This window comes from Martes martes (genome assembly GCF_963455335.1).
Source record: "Martes martes genome assembly, chromosome: 6".
In the NCBI taxonomy this organism is placed as follows: domain Eukaryota; kingdom Metazoa; phylum Chordata; class Mammalia; order Carnivora; family Mustelidae; genus Martes; species Martes martes.
The window spans coordinates 41,456,475-41,478,727 of record NC_137893.1 but is presented as its reverse complement, the minus strand read 5'-3'; the positions used below and the strand labels follow the sequence as shown (position 1 = coordinate 41,478,727).

The 22,253-nt window shown below is 35.1% G+C and overlaps 1 protein-coding gene across 3 annotated transcripts in view; it reads right to left on the bottom strand.

The window, feature by feature from the left end:
* The window catches only part of RNGTT (RNA guanylyltransferase and 5'-phosphatase), a 328,397-nt gene that overhangs the window by 290,100 nt on the left and 16,044 nt on the right, over window positions 1-22,253 (bottom strand). For all 3 annotated transcript variants that reach the window (XM_080807179.1, XM_080807180.1, XM_080807181.1), the window contains exons 5-6: window positions 10,476-10,551; window positions 9,086-9,326 (exon numbers count right to left, since the gene is read on the bottom strand). In XM_080807179.1, the coding sequence (XP_080663305.1) occupies window positions 9,086-9,326; window positions 10,476-10,551 (317 nt within the window). The remainder of the gene's footprint in view (window positions 1-9,085; window positions 9,327-10,475; window positions 10,552-22,253) is intronic.

The window sequence follows — 22,253 nt, the reverse complement described above, 5'->3', positions numbered from 1 at the left end:
AACATTCAACCAAGCACTTTTCCATAGTATTACTACAGAAATATTTTAATAATTTTATGCAGCTGAACAAACTAAATTTTTTAATTTAACAGAATAAATATTCAGCCTAAGTACATATTTAACTATTAAGCATGTTTATAACCCTAATCATTTAGCAAATACCTCTCATCCATTTATATTTCTTCTTCCTTGATCTTTCCTACAAAGCATCCATTTCTTTTTCACTTTATCTTCCCCTACTTTCTTCTGCAATAATTATTATTAAGTAAAAAACGGTAGGAATAAGTCCTTTTTTTTTTTTTTAGGAATAAGTCCTTTAAAAACACTAAGAATTATGCACTTTTTACACAAATACTATTTAGTAACTTTTTTTTTTTTTTTTTTAGATTTTATTCATCTATCTCAGAGAAAGAGAAAGCACATGCACACACAGGGAGAGCAGCAGGCAGAGAGAGAAGCAGGTTCCCCACTGAGCAAAGAGCCCAATGTGGGATTCGATTCCAGGACCCTGGGATCATGACCTGAGCCAAAGGCAGATGCTTAACCCACTGAGCCACCCAGGGATCCCATCTGCTTAATAACTTTTGAACTTAATTTGCTGTTCACTGTCATTATAAGTTTCCTCTGACAAAAGTATTTTATATTATTCAAAATTACACAGTAATTTCAAAAAGTATCACTAAATCTAAACAGCAATGTCTTAAGTCTGGAACTATTTTCAAACATACTATAATTGAGACTCAAAGCCTTTGACATTTACTTTCACTTTTTAACAAACTACCATTTCAGTTTGTGGGAATAAAGAAATTTCAAAAGTGAAAAGAAGATAACGTGTGCTTAAGATGAAACAGGTATATTTCATTAACAGAGTCTGCCAGGCTTAAAATGGAAATTCATATGGCTACCACAAGAAAGGACAAAAGGAATCAGTGATCAGTTAGAGGAAAACTGAGAAAACTGTTAGAGAAGATGGGGCGGGTGTGCAAATTACACGTAAAAGGTGTATGTGGTAGAGAATGAGTAAACAAGTATGTATATTACGTGTAACAAGGATATTTTAGTAATGAAGAAAATGCACTAATAGGTTTTTTCAAAGACATGATCCCCCCCCCCAAAAAAAAGACATGATCCCAGACTCAAAGGAGCAAGCAACATAACTGTTAGTCATACTCCTCCAAATCAATAATAACATGGGCTCAAAAGATGAACAAAGGTGTCAGGAATGTGAGGGCCAATTACATTGCAACTGTTAAAAACCCAAATGGAACTATGAGAATTCACTACAAGAGTCCATCACTTCAAACCACAGTCAAGAAAGGGGAATGCTAACAAAAATAAAGTCTCATGCCAAAATAAGTTCACTGCTTTGAGATGGAGCTACAAAAATTAGCCACGCTTGGACTGCCTCTGTTAACTACCTTCAACTCAGATGGAAATAACAGGAAAATGAAAGCTTTCCAACCATTAATTTGCCAATTACTTTTATCTATACTTCTCATGCCTGTCAACCATACTGTTGACATCATCCAAAATCAAGTCTCCAGTCATCTTTCCTCTTTGATGGTCCTAACCTCACTGCTTTGGAGCCCTCTCTCTCTGGTTCATCTCATCACCAATCACCTTCCCAAACAGTTTCAATATAAACGCTGGGATCTCTTTTTCAGAAATAACCTACCCTATTACCTCAACCTTTTTCATGAATACCCTATCCCCTTATGTCTTAACTAAGAACTAACTCTTCACCAAGGAGACCACTTCTCTCATAAGTAAAAGCTACTCATTGTCCCACTGCCCAAGTCCCATGGCGGGTAGTATAAACCATTCTCCTGTATCTTCACTTGCTCTCCTGGACTCTCAAAAGTTCCTCTTTCATTTCCATTTACACTAACTCCATTCAGCTATATCATTCGACTGTGGTACAGGAGACATCCACTGCGGCTGGTGGCACAACAGCTCTCTTTAAGAGCTGTGAAGACAGGACCCTAACAGCCATGTTATAAAACATTACAAGATAGCATCCCACTCTAGCCAAAGTTGATGGGAGCATAAGCAAACCACTAATTCAATCTGAACCAACCGGATTCTCTCTTCTGGTAACCTGGAATTAGGATTCAGAGTCTCTGCATGTGGCTAAAATTACAACATGTAAGTTCAGAAGATATAGGATAATTATAAGCTCCCAGGTAAATAAGGAATAACAAAGAGCCATTCTTAAAAGACAAAGCCAGTGAGATAAATAACACAAAAGGAGAGAGACAGAAATAGGAGAGAAAAGCAAAGATGAAAAAATAAGAACAAAGAGCAGAAACTAGGTTCTAAATAGTTTTCCAGGTCCAGGCTCCAGTCCCTTCCTGATATCTGGCTATATTACTGGGTTTGAGTGCTACTCATATGCTCACAGCAATTTCCTCTTATTACTTAAGCTAGTTTGAGCTAATTTCTGTTACTTGCAAGTAGAGAATCTAAAGTAGTAAAACACTATTCTTTGTGTACTCACCTCTGCTCATTTCCCCACATTGATCAAAAATATTATTTCTCACTGTGCTAACTTCTATTGTTACACTGGTAACATCAACATTCATGAGGTAATTGGACACATCAAACAACTTAGGCTTCATAGTTCAGTAATTGTATTTTCAATAACCATCACCTTTGCTTAACTTCAACAACCTGCTCCATGGCTATGTCATTATTCCATGCTGCTCCACCTTTGGATTCATCAATTCAGCTCACACTGACTGAGTACACTCTAACTCCAACACGTCACTCTCCCGCCTCTTTCATTAAACAGCTTAACTCTTTTACCCTAACTATGCTCACTTATCAATTTTACCAAGACTAACAAACCTATCACTTCTCTCTTTTCACAGGCTAACAGCCCCCATCCTGACCTTACTTCCTATTCAAAGACTCTACAGCTGATTACTTCAATTATTTTTGCCTAATATCCCCAGTACTCCTCAATCCTTTATCCTTCCATCAGACCCACACTAAGTATACCCAACCTTGTATCAACCTACCATTAGTCTTCTGTACTCCCACACATATGCAGCTGAAACTCACTGAGGAAAAAACCTCAATCTCAGTGCTATGGATGAGATTTTCCCTCCACTTATTGAAGACCCATTTCTCCATCTGCTTTTGAACTCCATTCCCTTTCACTTCCTCAGACATTACTCTATCTAATTTATTCCCCAACCTTTATTTTCAAGGTCACTGATTCTACTAGCCACTTATCCACAAGTAATAAATATTCTAGAGTTCATTCCATACTAAAAAGCCTTTTCTGACTATATCTGCATCAAGCAATCACCCTCACTCTCCCTTTTTGATCATAACTAAACTACTTGAATGACTAGTCGGTCCAAGTATGCAGAAAAAAGTTAACGCAGCAGGACTATTTACAAGGTTGGCCCTGACTGGCATGTGGGAACAAGATTCTCAGAGTGCCCTTAGTCAACTGGTAAAGGTGATTCACCATGCCTAGACTATTCATACAAACAATACCGCTTACGCTGAACAAATGCATTCCTTCTGGGATTCTGGAAATTTTGGTACACACTATGCAGAGGCTGCCTATGTGACCAGGCTTCAGTAAAAACTTGGCCACTAAGACTCAAATTAGCTTTCCTAGGCAGTAACATCACACATGTTGCTACATCTTCATTGCTACTGAGACAGTGAGCTCTGCACAACCCCTCATGGGAAGAAGAGAGCACGAGAAAGCCTGCATACAGAATCCACCAGACTGTACTTATCTTTTCCCCTTATCACCCAACTGTATATCCTTAGTACATTGCTGTAATAAACTTGGCTGTGAGTATAACCATATGCTGAGTCCTAGTGAGGACCCCCAATTCTGTTCCCACCTTCTCACCTCCCATTAGCTTCTTAAAAATCACTAATCTGACCTGGTCCTACTGCATTACAGAAAATAATCCTCGTACCTGTCCCCTCTGTGACATTTCAGAGTGTTAAGTCATTCATATAAATCACTACTGAACTCTAAACTTTTTCACATTTCTTTGTCTTTTTATGCTGCATCCAGGAAGAATTTCCTAGCTAATTCCTCCAGCTTGGTAATTTCCTCTACAGCTACCTTCAACCTGTTATCCAACCATCTAACTGAGTTGTTGGATTTTTTAATTATCATTTCCAACATCTCTAATTGGTTCTTTTTCATAATAGTCTGTAAATATTGTATGGACTGATATCTTCTCTCATCTTGTAAAGAAATACTGTTTGCTTTATATAAACTGTTTCCTCTGGTATTACCTAGAAAGAATGAAGTAGTTAAAAATGTACTAAAAACAGATACCCAAGTTAAAAAAGAAAAAAAAAGTTGCAGAAAAATACATTTACATTAAGAAGGAGTGGAGAAGGTAAGGTCAAAACTGAACATACGTATGTAAATGCATAGACAAGTAAATATCTAGAAAAATTACCAAAAAGAAGAGAGCAGTTGGGGAGGAAGTAAAAAGACCTTCACTTTTTACTCTATATACTTCTAGATGTTTGTACTTTTATAAAGAAACCTGATCTTCATGTCATTTGTGTACACTTTTTTTTTTTTTTTTTTTTGTGAGAGAGACAGAGTGAGAGAGAGCATGAGAGGGGAGGTCAGAGGGAGAAGCAGACTCCCCATGGAGCTGGGAGCCCAATGTGGGAATCGATCCCAGGACTCTGGGACCATGACCTGAGCCGAAGGCAGTTGCCCAATCAACTGAGCCACCCAGGCGCCCTTGTGTACACTTTTAAATTAGATAAGTAAATGGGAAGAAACTCTTCTAAGATGACAAAATGCCAGTAGTAAGACAAAAGTTAAAGAATTATTAAGTTGTTTCTTCTGTTTTCAAATTTTTTTAATGTAAGTATACTACTTTTATAAGTAAAAAATATATCTAATAATTTTATAATTTATCAGTTATGACTTGAAAAGAGGAAAAAACTACTTAACTACTTTGAAATCAAACCTACCTGCTTTCTCCAAAACAGGAGCAGGAAAGATTTCTGCTTTTGGCAACGGCACCTAGTTATTGAAATCAATTCTGCAGCCACGAGAAAAAGCTAGACAAAATGTTAAAATCGCTTTGTTTGAAGACACTGGAGAAGTAGAAAGGCAGTAAAGCCTTGAAGAGCCAAGAACTCAGAAGGAAAGGAATCCAGAGAGGGGTGCTACACATCTGGTACAGGTCTTCCTCTACGGGCACTGTTTCCAAAATGGTAGGTAAGAGGCTAAGAGGCTGAACACAGCTTTCAGTAATATCACAGGAATAGGGAAACAAAAACTGAAGTTTCAGGCCACTAAGAAGGAAGGGTTCTATTTAGGCTTTCGGTTAGGATCCCCAAACGGCTACACTCTGGGAATTAAGCTGAACCAAAAAGAGACCAGTTCCCCAAAATTGAAGACTAGTTTCTGAAAATTCAATCCTTGACTTAGCTAAGATGTCCTACTCTTAACCCTGTGTAGAAACAAAAGTAAATGTTCTCTGAAGGAAGAAAACACGATGCAAAGTCTCAAATTTTTCCCACAATTTTTCATACATAATGACTAAGAAGCAAAAATATGCAGGCATGACAAAAAATAAACAATCGACTAGAAATCAAAAGAAGAAAAACTAAAGATCCAGAAGAGATCCACATCAATTAGTTATCTGACATAGGCTTTAAAATAACTGGGATTAATAAATTCAAAAACCTAAATGACAAGATGAAGAATTCCAACAAAGAACTGAAACTATTTTAAAACTCAAATGAAAATTCCAAAAGTGAAATAACTGAAATTATGTACTTAATGGATAAATTGAACATCAACTCAGACAAAGCTAAAGTGGGATTAGTAAACTGGAAGAAAGAGGTCAGAAGAAAATATCCAAATTGGAAAATGGGGGGGGGCGGGGAGTAGAAAATATAGAAAAGAACATAAGAGACATTCGGGGGGCAGGGGGACACGTCTTCTGGGTGAGTCCCAGAAGAGAAAAAGAACAGATGTGAACCAATATTCAAAGAGATAATGGCTGAGAATTGTCTAAAACAACAAATCCAACCATAGATTCAAGAATCACTATAAATAGAAAGCAGAACAAACACAAAAAAACTCTGAGTAGACATACCATAGTAAAATTGCTGAAAACCAAAAACAAAAAGAAATTAGCTTCAGAGAAGCAACTTCTTAATAGAAATGGATTATGGAATGATATCTTCAAAGTGCCAAGCCAAAATTCTATACCCAAAACAAACATTCTTCAAATGATGGCAAGAAATAGACATTTTTACACAGATACTGAGAGAATGTGTTGCAGCAGACTCACAAGAAAGAAAATACTAAAGGGAACTCTTCAGTTAGAAGAAAAACTATCCCATTGGAACCACAAAAATACATGAAAGAAAGACGAGCACCGGGGCACCTGGGTGGCTCAGTGGGTTAAAGCCTCTGCCTTCAGCTCAAGTCATGATCCCAGGGTCCTGGGATCGAGCCCCACGTCCGGCTCTCTGCTCAGCGGGGAGCCTGCTTCCTCCTCTCTCTCCTCTGCCTGCCTCTCCACCTACTTGTGATCTCTGTCTGTCAAATAAATAAATAAAATCTTTAAAAAAAAAAAAAAAAAAAAAAAAGACGAGCACCAGAAAGGATAAATTTGTGGTTTATCTAATGAATATTTGCTGTATAAAATGATGATGATGATGATGATGACGTCACCTTATGCGGTTTAAAATACTTGTAGAATTAAGATACACAATAATAAAAAGGCAGGAAGAGGTAAATGCAACCAACGGTTCTAGGATTCTTGCATTGTTTAAAAAGTGGCAAAAGTACTAAAATATAGCAGACTTTAATAAGTCAAAGATACATACTGAAATCTTAACTAACCAGTAAAAGAATAGTAAAAGAATGTATAACCAACAAGCAATGGCTTGGGGTGATATAAAAACAATTAAGCATAAAGAAGGCAAGAAAGAAGATAAAAAGGAGCATACCATGGCGGGGGAGTTAAGACTACAAGTTTTAAATCTTAACTATATCAGTAAAATAAATGCACATGGACCAAATACTCCAATAAATCAAAAACTATTCACTGGATAAACGAAACACAACAATGCAATGCAGACATACCTTAAATAAAAGATAAATAAAGTCTGAAAGCAAAAGGGTAGAAAAAAGATAATACATACTAACACTATCCAAAAGAATGCTTGGGCAGTCAATCATACTAACATTAGATATTTTTAATGCTAAAAGTGAAGACACAGTTAAGATTTAATAACCCTTTACCCACATTTGTATAAACTAAATAATATCACCTCAAAATAATAAAGCAAAACTTGACAGAACTAGAAGGAGAAAGAGATAAATCCACAATCATAGTGGGGTATTTTGGCGGGGGGAGAGGGCAGGGGGAGCAGGAGAGAAAGAATCCCAAGTAGGCCCCATGCCCAGCATGGAGCCCAATGAGGGGCTCTATCTCACAACCTAGAAATCATGACCTGAGCCAAAATCAAGAGATGAACGCTTAACCAACTGTGTCTCCCAGGCTTCCCCGTAGTGGGAAATTTTTAAACACTGCTCTTAGTAACTGACAAAACAAAACAGGAAAAACTAGAATGGGGACTTTTTTTTTAAGATTTTATTTATTTATTTGACAGAGAGAGACACAGCGAGAGGTGGAACACAAGCAGGGGTAGTGGGAGAGGAAGAAGCGGGCTTCCCGCTGAGCAGGGAGCCCGATGCGGGACTCAATGCCAGGACTCTGGGATCATGAGTCCTGGGATCATGACCTGAGCAGAAGGCAGACGCTTAAGGACTGAGCCACGCAGGCACCCAGGGATTTTATTTTAAATGTCCTTTATTTTCCCTAAAGAAACATGCCCATCTTGGCTATGTTCCTCTTAATGCTGCTGAAGCTCTTCTGCCACTACAGAGATTTAATGGTACTTGATATTATAAAATAAATGTCATTTTTAAGACCCCTTCTGCTGGAGAGGGGGGGGAAACCCTGCAAACTTTAGCACATTTTGCGAAACAGTAACTCTTTGCTTTAAGCTCTTTTACACATTCAAATATTATATTGTAATGCAAAAACACATTAGCATATGCTCATGGTTAACACTATTTTTTAAAAATATAGATGAATTTCCTTACAAAAATGATACTATAAGAAGGTAATCATCTATGCTATGTTATGTTATGCTATTAGTGTTTCCTTAGAACGTGATTCTTATTTTTCTAGATACATGATTCAGTAATCAATGAGTTAGACTAAGAAAATACGTTACTTTTTAAATTATTTCTATATTTCAAAGCAATTAACACTTTTCAGCGGCCTCAAAGTCTTGAATTTTGAAATGTGTAAATACATATTAAAATAATGTTTTTCAAGCAAGGAACTTTTTTTAAAAAGCCCAAATAACTACATCATTCGATTTACATAAAAATAAGGCATTTTCGTGAATTTGTGAATCACTGCCTACTAATAAATGAGTTGTAGTCTTTACTGCTCAACTATGATATCCCACATTCCTTATTTATTACTTCATTAACATTTAATTATCTCTACACTTTCCCTAACTTTTCCCTTCAGCCTGTACCATATACTTGTGTGTGTACAAGTACAATCAGTACTTTTCTTCTCAGTATCTCTCCTGTCCTCCCAAGAAAACAATTCCTAATGGTTTTTGTTAGCCCTTTTAATGGGAGTTGTCCATAGAAGAGTCTTCTCAGTTCAATGTTATAGAAAATATGAAAATACCAACCAGGGGAAGGAGCAGAATTTATATGGAAAGTTATTTTAACTATGTGACAATTTTGTAAAGCATCAGTAAAAAAAATTTCACTATGTAGTTGGAATCTTCCAATACTTTGCAAAAAATAGTAAGTTCTCAATCTAATATGTAAGAGTTCTGTGGTTTACCTAAGAATCAAAAACTAAATGAACTTAACAAGCTTTTCCCATAGAAAAGGCAGACTCATGGCTATCAAGAATCGTTAGAAACAGCCAGAATGAAATAACTTTAAAATCTAGCTAAACAAATACATAAATCTCAATAAGCTTTCAGAAGAAATACGGACTATAATATTTTTAAACATTACCAGTTTTAACCGTTCTTTTCTCCTTTTGCCGAAGGAGGCACTTGACCCAGGTTCTGATTCCTTTTTTCCATCCTCATCCTCATCTTCATCTTCATCATCCTCAAAACACCAATCTGGCAACAGAGGTGGGGGTGGTGCTTCCTCTATATCACCATAGCGACGAAAAAGTTCTTTCAAATAATCACCTTTATAAATTCCTGGTGGTCTGGCTTGAGCAAAAGTAGCAACTGCTGCTTCAATACTATGGAAAACAAACACCATGGAATTTTCTCACTTCTCTTCATTTATGCAGATTTATCAAAACTCATTCTATTTCAGTCACCAAAGGAAGTACAGTACAGGTTTACAAAATGGACAAATCATATTCCCCAGGCCCAAGGCATTCAATCTACTAAAGGACAAATCTGAAACAGCTTTAATACAAGGTACATGGATAATCCCTAAACCCTAGAGGTAAGCTGCAATGACTGTACAGAAGAGAGCTTGGTAAAGTCTGTGAAAAGTGTATATAAAGGCTTGAAGGTTGAGATCAGACTCTAAGGGAAATCAAAGAAATGTGAACGCCAATATGAATAAAAGTAAAAGCATGCTAGCTTTTAAGAACTTTCAACAGACCTGATAAAAAAAAACAAAGGTCATCAGAGAGAGGCTAAAGCACACATTGACAAGGAGTCTGGGGTTACTGTTACATTTTATAAACAAAAATAATGACCCTCAATCAGTAAACAAGAAAATTCAGGTAGTAATATCCCATTTGCCCAGGAATTTGAGGCAACAAAGGTTCTAATCTCTCAGGATCTAAAAAGGTACTTCAATAAAGACATGTTTACTTGATTGGTTCATACAGAGTAACTGTCCCCAAAACACCTTCTCCATATACCATTACAGGTTTTTCCTAATATTCAGCAGCTATAAAAAATAAAAGTATTATTAAAAATGAAAAGAACAGGGGCATCTGGCCGATTTAGTAATTAGAGCATGCAACTTCACCTCAGGGTCGTAAATTTGACCCCCACGTTGGGCATGAGCTAGGTTCTTTAAAAAAGAAAAGAAAAAAGAACAATAACAACAATAGTAACTTCCGAACGTGAATATAAAAAAAAAGATTCTGAGTAAACTTGTCTCTGATAATTCTGGAATAGGTGAAAAAAATCTGGAAAAGAAAATATATAGTATATAAATATCCACAAACATTCAACTAAAATGCTACTTAGGACAAAATACCAGGTAATAAATGATATTCTAAGACTAATCAAGTCTAAAATGAAAACCACTTTAAATATTATTAACAATATAACAATATAACAATATAAAATGCTAAAACTAAAAAAAAAACAATAAAATTCTTTATCAATTACTAATCTTCTTCCATTATAACAAGAAACAATACCTCCAATCCATTTTCTCCACCAAAAAGGCACATATAAGGAAACCAGTGCGATTGAAACCATGGGTACAATGAACACCTAGAAAATAAAGTAGCTTTGGTTTAGAACTAAAATATCACTTCAAAAGCCACATTTGACTTTAAAATTCCAACCTGTAAGCAAAACATTTTAATGACTTTATAAAATAACTACATTTTTAAAAACTTGGCCCCTTCCTATACCTTACTAACTCGTCAGTCTAAGTTCTTAGAATCTAATTTATCTCACTAGCAAGAAGTTTAGTATATACTGGTTACAAATCACCTCTAAAGTCTAAAGATTTCTCTTAAAACTAAAGGATTCCAAGCACTTTTTTTTTTTAAAGATTTTATTTATTTATTTGACAGACAGAGATCACAAGTAGGCAGAGAGGCAGGCAGAGAGAGAGGAGAAGCAGGCTCCCTGTTGAGCAGAGGGCCGGATGCGGGACTCGATCCCAGGACCCTGGGATCATGACCTGAGCCAAAAGCAGAGGCTTTAACCCACTGAGCCACCCAGGTTCCCACGATTCCAAGCACTTTAAGGATGCCTGGATGGCTCAGTCAGTTAAGCATTTGCCCTCAGCTCAGGCTATGATCCCAAGGTCCTGGGATAGAATCCCACATCCGGCTCCCTGCTTGCAGGGAATCTGCTTCTCCCTCTTCCTTTTTTCCCCACTCTCTCGCTCTCTCTCTCTCAAATGAAAAATAAATCTTCAAAGAAAAAAAAAAGGAATCCAAGCACTTTAAATAAGAAAGTGTTTTTATCAAACACACACACACACACACACAACACTTGACTGGATCTAAAATAATTGATGGATATACAGTACAATAAAAATAAAGCTACTTTGACGTTCTCTTAGAAACTGACAATGTCTTTACATTATTTTATAATATTTAAAACAAACCTTCAGGGAGCAGCTAGATGGCTCAGTCAGTTGGACTGTTGGTTTCCGCTCAGGTCATGATCTCATGGTCCTGAGATCAAGCTCCACATCCAGTGATGTGCTATGTGTGGAAGTTGCCTAAGACTTTCTTTCCCTCTCCCTCAGCCCTTCCTTGCCATTCTCTCTCCCTTAAATAAATAACTCTTTAAAAAGGTAAAATAAACTTGCAAGAGAAAAACCTGAGAAAAAGAATTTTTTCTTAAACCTTTTTTCAGTACATATTCAAATGCAGTCCTACCTCTATATTCTGAAAAGCTGCAAATGAGCTTCATAAATTCCAAAAATGACTGCATTTTTAAATCATTTTAACTACTTTGAAGAAGTAATTAAAATAGTTTGGTTGACATTATTAACGTGACATTACTTAAGTCACTCTCCTACAAACATCGAAAATGAAGCTTTTCCTATTATCTCTGTTTAATGGAAAGATATCTAGACATTTAAGACCATATCTTAACAAACTATTCTTCTCTTTGTATATAAAGCATCCTAATAAAGGGCAACCAAAATCAAATATATAAATAAACTAAAAGAATTACAAAACTTCTAGAAGACAATATGGAAGAAAATCTTTGCAACCCTAGTGTAGGAAAAGACTTCTCAGATAAAACATGAAATAAAAGGAAATATTGATAAATAGTGCTACTTCACAAAGGTAAATGTTTGCTCTTTGAAAGATGTCATTGAGAAAATAAAAACACCAGGGGACGCCTGGGTGGCTCAGTCACTAAGTGTCCTGACTCTTAATTTTGGCTCAGAGCATGATCTCAGGGTCCTGAAATCGAGCCCCACATCGGATTGCATGCTGGGTGTGGAGCCTGGTTAAGAGTCTCTCTCTCCCTCTTCTCCCCCCCTAGCTCTCTCTCCTCTAAAAAGAAAAAAAAGAAAGGAAGAAAAAAAAAAAAAAAAAACTAGCCACAGAATATATTTTCATTACATATATCTAATAAAGAACTTCTATCCAGAATATATAAATAACTCTTACAACTCAGTAATAAAACAAACACCTAATATTTTTAAAACTGGGCAAAAGATTTCAAGACACTTTACAAAAGAATGTGTGTAAATGATCAAGAAGTACATGAAAAGACAGTCAATATCATTATCATTAAAATGCAAATGAAAATCACAATGCAGTCCCCTACACTCCAATTAAAATAGATAAAATCAAGAAGACTAACAATGTCATATGTAAGTGAGGATATAGAGGAACTGAAACCCTCATGCACTGCTGGTAGAAATATAAAATAACACAATCACTTTAGAAAACGGTTTGGCAATTTCTTAAAAAGTTAAACATACATCTACATCAAATGACCCAGACATTCTAATCCTAGTTATTTACTGAGGAAAAATAAAAATATATGTGCAAAGACATACATAAAGATTAATGTCCACAGCAACTTTATTTATAATGGCCAAAAAGTGCAAACACCCCAAATGTCAACCATCAGGTGAAGGGATAAATATGTAGTATACCCATTCAGTAACTACTATTCAGCCATAAAAATGAATGAATTACTAATAAATACAATGAGGATGATTTCAAAACCTGTGTGAAAGCAGAAACAAAAAACAAAAAGTCCACATACATAAATTTCTTTTACATAAAGTCTATAATATGCAAAAATGTGTATGGAAACATGAAAGACCCTGAATAGCCAAAGCAGTCTTGGGAAAAATAACAGAATTGGAGGCATCATACTTCCTGACTTCAAATTATACTACAAAACTGTAATGATTAAAAACAGTATGGTACTGGTATAAAGACAGACATATAGACTGATGGAATAGAATAGGGAACCTAGAATTAAACTCCTGCATATACAGTCAACTAATATTCAATAAGGGAACCCAGATCACTGAATGGGGAATGACAGTCTCTTCAACAAATGATGTTCATGCAGAACAATAAATCTGGACCCCTATTTACACTATTCACAAAAATTAACTCAAAACAGATCAAAGACTTAAACATAAGACCCAATGCCATAAAACTCCAGAAAAAAATGTAGGGGAAAAACTACTCAACACTGATCTTGCCAATGATTTTTTGGATATGACACCAAAAGCACAAACAGCCAAAGCAAACATCAACAAATGAAACTACATCAAACTTAAAAGCTTCTGCCCAAATAAGTAAATAAATAAAATTAAATTAAATGGAAACCTACAGAATGGGAGAGAAATTGTGCAAACCGTACATTATACCAGGGACTAATATCCAAAATATATAAGGAACTCATACAACTCAATAACAAAAAAACAAGCCAATTTAAAAATGGCCATAGGATCTCAAAAGACATGTTTCTAAAGACATCAAAATGGCCAATGGGTATATTAAAAGATACTTAACATCACTAATCATCAGGGAAATATAAATCCAAACCACAATGAGATATCACCTCACACCTGTTAAAATGGTTATCACCAAGACAACAAGAGGTTGGCATGGATGTGATGAAAAGGGAACTCTCCTACACTGCTGGTGGGAATGTAAATTGGTTCAACCACTATGGAAAACATGGAGGTTCCTCAAAAAATTAAAAATACATCTACCACATGATCTAGAAATTCCACTTCTGGATACGCATCCAAAGGAAATGAAAATAGAATATTGAGATATATGCACTTCCATGTTTATTGCAGCATTACTGATAATAGCCAAGATATGGAAACAACCTAAGCGCCCACCAATGGATGAAGGAATACATAAGATGGGGCGGGGGAATAATGCATGTAATGGAACTTTAGTCAGGAGAAAGAACATTCTGCCATTTACAACAACACAGATGAACCTTGACATATTATGCTAAATAAGGGAGATAAGTCTGACAGCGAAAGACAGGTACAGTATGATATTACTTATATGTGAAATTTAAAAAAGCCAGACTCATAAAATCAGAAGAGTAAAACAGTGGTTACCAGGAAATTGGGGGCAGGAAGGAGGTATAGGACAGAGTTATTTAAATTTAAACAAATTTAAATAAATTAATTAATTAAAACAAATTTGCAATGAGTAGTAAGAGCGAGCTAGAGATTTAATGCACACCATGGCGAATATAAACAACAATATTGTATTATGCTCATCAAACCTGAGAAGAAACAACTTCATTATTCCAACCACTAAAAAAAAAATTATGTAACATGATAGAGGTGCTAATTATTGCTACAATGGCAATCATATTACAATGTATAAATATATCAAATTAACATGTCGTACACCTTAAATTTCTACAATGTCATATGTCAAATATATTTCAATTAAAACAATTTCTAAAAAATCCAAACTAATGTATAGTGACAGAAGGTAGGAAGTGATTGCCTAATCTGTAACTAAGGGTTGAAGAGAGGCTGAACACAAAGGGGCATAAGATGCAAATGCTCTGAACCTTGGTTGTAGTTTCATGGGTATCTTCATCATTAAATTGCACATTTTAAATGAATGCAGCTCATTATACACCTCAATAATGATGACTGTTTTTAAATTTTAATAAAGTGAGGGGCACCTGGGTGGTTCAGTCAGTTAAGCATCTGCCTTCAGCTCAGGTCATAAACTTGGGGTCCTGGGATGGAGCCCCATGTCAGGCTCTCTGCTCAGTAGGAAGTCTGCTTCTACCTCTCCCTTTGCCTCTCTCCCTGCTCGTGCTCTCTCTCATATAAATAAATAAAATAAATTCTTAAAAAAAAAAAAAAACCTAGAAGTTAAAGTGAGATGCTGATATAAGTCTTCAATAGGCATTAAAACATATTCCAAAGCACTTGTTTTTAACAACTGACTTTATCAAAAATGTAACTTTGATACATTTTTATTTTTTGATACATTTTTAAAGGTATACAAATAAAAGTATTATTTTCATCTCATTTCTGTAACACGGTAAGATTTCTTTCCAAAAAAGGTTTTTGCTACTTAAAAAAAAATAACTTGAAAACCAGTATCTTAGAGTTATCATCAACTACACCAAATCACCTATTTTCTACCTTCATACTAAATAATCATTAATATTTAGAATAAAAACCTTAGTCAATGAACAACACCCAATTAACAAGGATATAAAGGAACTACAGACAGGAGCAATCTGTGCAAACAAAAATATGCATGAATCAAAACACCACATATGGCAAAACTATAAATGAATCAGAATGGCTATAACATGGAGTATAATAAGAAAGTAATACCAAATGCAGTTGGGAGGCAGTGAGAAGGACAATATCCTGAAGAAAACTGTGTACCATACTAAAGACAGTATAAGGGCAATGGAGGGATATTAAAAATTTTTAAGCATGGCAATAAAATTATGTTTTTTTAAAAAACACTCCAGGGGCACCTGGCTGGCTCAGTCAGAAGAGCATGCAACTCTTGATCTCAAGGTTGTGGGTTCAAGCCCCAGGCTGAGTGTAGAGATTACTTACATACATACACACACACATACATAAATACATAATATATACATACATACATATATACATACATACATAATATATACATACATACATAAATAACCCACTCCAATGGCAGCTCAACTGAAGACAGAGAGGAAGCAACAACGAAGGCAAGAAAAACAGTAAGGAAGCCATCCCAGTAATTTAGATGTGAGATAAGGGTCTGAGTGCCAAGGGTCATAATGTTAGCGATAATGAGGGGAGGCAAACTAAAAAGACATTTAAGGCAGAATCTCCAACATGAGGGGTGAATGACCAGCAACACAGAGAGAAAAGACGTACAAGGAGTCTCTGGTTTCTGATGTGGCTAAGTGGGCAGTGGCAACATTTACTAGCTCAGGAAATACAGGAGTTACATCAGTCTTATAGGCATGGTAATGAGTACAGTTGGTGATGATGAGTTTAAGGTTCTTCTGGGACTTCAAAGTATTTGGGGAAAAAATAGCAAAGAGCTTCACAGAGAGGTGGAGAGCTGCTAGAGCTGCAGATTAAAGAATAATCAACACATACTGAACTAGAAAAGAGGGCTGTGGTGCAGATAAGATCACTAAGAATGGGTATGTAAAAATTAAGAGACGAAAATTAATAATGAAATCCGAAGAAAACCAACCTTTCAAGAATAAGTAAGGGGGGAAAAACTATTTATAAAAAAGACTAAGAATAAAAGCCATGGGGTCAAGAAAACAAAGAGAACATGGAGTCACATACAACAACAACAAAAAATAGTTTCAAGACATGACTGTTCAACTGTTTAAATGTCACAATTAGAAGTGAAAGTCACTATTTGTGTAAGAGTGCACATGGAGGACTCCAGATTGCAATGTAGTGAATGGAAATAAGTTAATTCAAGTATCCATCTTTCAAAAAATCAGCTGGGAAGCAGAAGGGGAAATATAAAACAAGAAGAAAAGTGTGGGGTTGGGGGGGTTATCATTTAATATAAGAGGCTTAGATATGTTTCCTATGTTTACAGTCTGAGAAGAACTTGGTCAAGTCACAGAGGTTGACAATAATTGATAACAAGGATACAACTGAAATAAGTTTCTAAAGAGATAAAAACAGCTCACCTTGAACAGGAAAAGATACCCCTTAGAAATAAACGACTGTAATAATGAAACTATAAATTCCACTACCTCCATTGCTTTTAAGGGGACTCAAAAATTACAAAGTTAGCTATAAACAGACGTTTTTGCACAACATGAATCTAAACCAAACATGTAAATTTTCCTTCTGCTTTATATTTCAGACCAATTTAAGCAACAAATATTCTAAGGTAAAAATGTTTCTCACCTAAACCACTATTGTTTTTCATTCTAACTTTTACTCTAGCAAGATATTTTTATGAATAGAAAGTGTAAGAATAATTGCTAATTAAGTGATTAAGTCATGTGATAAAACATAAATTAAGAAAGTACCACAGCTCTTTTAATATTCCTTGTTATACAAATACATAAAGTTTTAGTCTTATACTTTAAACCACAAATAGATGACTGGAGTTTTAAACTAAGATATAGTTATAAAAACTTCATGAAAGCAAATCTCTGCAGAAAAATATGGAAGATCATATATTGGCTGTTAAAAAAAGATCCATTAACTACAATTTAATATAACAGGTCTTCAAGGTTTAAAAAAAAAAGAACATTTTTCAGTTCTCCTCAGTTCATTATGAGAATGGGTCCACCTAGTGGCAAGTAAAGCAGAGTTTATATCTAAAGATTAGCTCACTATTAACTATTTTTTTCTCACTATTAACTATCTTAAATCAACTTCTTATTCAAATTTGAAAATTTACCTAGAAAAATTCATTTTCTAGGTAAGCTAATACAATAAAATTTATATAGCATGTCAAAAAATATTTTTTAAAGATTTTATTTATTTATTTATTTGACAGAGAGAGAGAGAGAGAGAGAGAGAACAGCGAGAGAGGGAACACAAGAAGGGGGAGTGAGAGAGGGAGAAGCCAGCTCCCCACTGAGCAGGGAGCCCAATGCAGAGCTCGATCCCAGGACCCTGAGATCATGACCTTGAGCCAAAGGCAGACACTCAATGACTAAGCCACCCAGCTGCCCCCAACATGTCAAAAAATATTAACACTAATATACATATTAACACTAATATATATATTAAGGGAAAACCACAATTCTTTAAAAATCAAATCAAATGAAGAAATAGGGGTGTGCACCTAGCTGGCTTAGTATGTAGGGCATGCAACTCTTGATCTTGGGGTTGTAAGTTCAAGCCCCATGTTGGCTGTAGAGATTACTTAAAAATAAAATCTTTCCAAAAAAAAGAGAGAGAAAGAGAAAGAGAGAAGAAACAATCCCCCAGCAAAGGAGAGAAAGATGAACTATAACAACAGAAGCATACATCCTGGATATATAAATATAAACTAGGAAGAGGTGATTTATAAAAGCTTAGTTGAAGCATATCCTTTATCTCACTAGTCAGATAAATTATTTTTTAGGATCAAAAAAACTTATCTGATCAGTCTAAATCAGTGCTTCTTCCCAGAGGACATCTGGCAATGTCAGGTGACATTTTTAATTGTCACAACTGGTGGGGTGTCACTAGCATCGAGTGGGTAGAGGCCAGGGATGCTGTTAAACACACTACAAAGCACAGGAGAACCCTCCAAAATAAAGAATTATCCAGCCCAAAATGTCAATAGTGCTGAGGTTGAAACACCCTGGTCTAAAGGAACAAAAATAAGAACAGAAAAAGGAAACTAACAATTATTAAGAACTTATTATATGCCAAGTTATCTTAAATATTTTTATTAAACCAAAAAAAAGTTTCTTACCAAAATAACATATGCTACTCATGAAAATACAGTCACAAATCAGTTACAATATTTATAATTGATAACACCCAAATTAATTAGAGGCATCAGTTACATATCTATTATATAGTCTATCATTTACCAAGAAATCAGTTGTTTCTCTTTTAACATAGTTTTTTTTAATTTCTCCAGTCCATAAAATTCTTTTTTTTAAATATTTTATTTATTTTTATTTATTATTTTTATATTTATTTATTTTATATTTATTTATTTATCATTTTTATTATATTTATTTATTATTTATTATTATTTCATTTATTTGTTTGTTTATTTATTTATTTATTTTATTTGACAGAGAGAGATCACAAGAAGGCAGAGAGAGGGGGGGAAGCAGGCTCCCCACTAAGCAGAGAGCCCACTGCAGGGCTTAATCCCAGGACCCTGAGACCATAACCTGAGTGGAAGGCAGAGGCTTAACCCACTGAGCCATCCAGCCGCCCCCACAAAATTCTTATTCTCAAGACAGTTACTTTGGCACATGCAAACAAATGCACTATAGTTCTATAATCTCTTACTTGTAATTATAATTTTTTTTAAATGCTCTAAAAAGATTAAGGTTCTTGGTAAATAATTTGAGGACAAAACCTGACCTGAACTAACGTGGCATTTATTTATAGTCTATTTTTCCCACTTAGTATAAATGAATATTCATATGTTTAACTGCAGAAATGCTAATGTGTTTAATTATGGAATGGTCTCTAACACCTAGGTTATCTCTAAATATTATTTTCTAAATAGAAACCACTAAAAGGAACCAATCTCCATAGAGAAATAACTGATTCCCAGGTCTGGAAAACATCATGTGCCAGAAAACAAGGAAACCATCAAAGACTAATGGGTGATATCAAACCAACTTGAAGTGGCTCCCATTGCTCCCACTGCTCCAAATTGGAGCAATTTGGACATTAAGAATAAATGTTGACTGCAACTGATTTAAATATGTCAACTATATAAAAATAACTCCAACAATACAACTGGACAATTTATAACAAGGGTCAACTTCTTTTCCTAAACCTGGGAATGCTAATCTTTCTAAAATCATGACATCTGTTCCTGAATGTTAAGACTTACTGCCCTCCTCTGAATTCTTCAAATACATTTATTTAGCATCTACCCCTACAATGATTTCTCTCAAATAAGAAAATAGCTGTCACTCAAATAAAGGCCACAATGCTAGTTTAGGCTGCATATCTTCTGGCTGCACACCTAATTATATGCATATATATGTGTACTTGTTACATATATTCTTGTGAATGTATAAATATATACACACATACACATCACAATACTGTATGGCATATATTCCTTTGTTATTGTTCTTCTGTTAAATATAGTTGCATACTCTATAAATGACCTGCTTTATCAGATATGTAAACTGTTCCCAGTTTTTATTACAAGTGAAGCTGTGCTGAAATTCCTTTCCCATAAATCTTTATGTCCATCTCTACTTCCTTAAAATGAATTCTTAGATGTAGTCTTCATAAGTCAAAGTATATAAACACTTATGAAGACCTTGAAAAATATCACCATATTGTCCCTCCAGAGAAGTAGTACCAATTAACACTCTAATTAACAATGTATGAGTGCACCCAATATATCCAATCCTTGACATTATAATTTTTTAAATCTTTCCAATTTGAAGGGGGAAGTAACAACTGTATTTTAACTGCATCTCTAATTAACAAATGAAAAAATTGTTTTCATGTTTCTTGGTTATTTGTATTTTACTTTTTATATATTTCTTATATATTTTTTATAAGTTGCATTTTCACTGTATTTCATATTTTGCCAGTTGGATTATAAAATCTCTTTGTACATATATTTTTTATGATTTTATTTATTGATAGATTTAAGAGAGAGAAAAAGGGAGCAAGCAGGGGGAGGGAGAGAGACAAGTAGACTCCTTGCTGAGTGCTGAACCAGACGCAGGGCTCGATCTCACAGCCCCAAGATTATGACCTGAGCCAAAATCAAGAGACGCTAACCAACTGAGCCACCCAGGTCCCCCTCTTTGTATACATTTTTAATCTGTCATTTGCTTCATATATTTGTCCAAATTTATCAAAAAATCCTTTTGCTCTGTTTGTTATGTTTTATAGTACAGAAATTCTTTTACATTTTCATGAGTTAATCCACACCCCAAGGAAGCAACTTAGAGATCTGAACTTTGAAGTCAGAAACTGGATTGAAAACCTGGCTTAAATACTTATTAGATGTGTGACCATGGGGAAACTAATTTCTCTGAAACTTAGTTTTCTTATCTGTAAAAGGGGGATAACACCCCATACTATACAGTTGTTATGAGGATTATATTCATTCATTTCTTCATTCATCGTTTCCCATCATGTCTCCCAGGCAAAGAAAAAGCACTAATTAATAGCAGCAGGAAAAATTATCACTGATAGAGAACACATTTTAATTTTTAATAGCCGCTCTCAAATTTAAGTGTGCGTAAAAAGTCACCTAAGATCCTTTTTTTTTTTTTTTTTTTTAAATTGGATTTCTAAGCTTCAACCCTGGAGTTTTTGATTATGTAGGTCCAGGATGAGGCCCTAAAACAAACATTTCTAATAAGCATCCTCAGGTCATTCTTTTTTTTTTTTTTTTTTTTAAAGATTTTATTTGTTTATTTGACAGACAGAGATCACAAGCAGGCAAATAGGCAGGTGGAGAGAGAGGAAGGGAAGCAGGCTCCCTGCTGAGCAGAGAGCCGATGTGGGGCTCGATCCCAGGACCCTGGGATCATGACCTGAGCCGAAGGCAGAGGCTTAACCCACTGAGCCACCCAGGTGCCCCTCCTCAGGTCATTCTGATGCAAGCAGTCCAGGATACTCTTAAAGAAATATTTATGGATTCCGCCTTTGGTAATGTAACTGAAATATCCTAGCTCACTCCAGAATTAAATAAATACTGACCTATATTTTCTCCTATACGCTTATGGGTCCTTTTAAAAATATTTAATCCATCTAAAATACATGTTATTATATGGTAGGCTAATGTTTATTAAATAATCAGAACTTCCTGCTACGATTTGGAAAAAATCTCGTCTATCAGCAGAAAACTACTGTAGTTTCCATTACTATACTCTATGCTTTAATAACTGGTAAGGACAATCCTCTCATTATTTCTGTTTTTCAAAATTTTCTTACTGATAATATCACCTGTTTCACTTGCCAAACAATTTTTTTCCGTGTTCAATATATGTTGAACTATGTGGAGGCAGTAAATTTTACAAATAAAATAAATTAACTTCATAATAACTCTTCCAAAGTCTCACTGCGGTTTTGCTTAGAATTACACTAAAATTTGAAATTAATTTGGGAATAAATATCTCCCATTTCTTCAAATCTTTAAATATCCAAGTATATTTCCTTCAAAAAGACCTCTTATACTTCTTAATAAACTTTATTCCTTGGTATCTTGTACTTCTGTTACAGAAAAGTGGCTTAGAGTGTGAACTTACAAATAAGATTGCTTAGGATATGATCTAAACTCTAACCATTACAAGCTGTGTGAATGACGTTGAGCAAG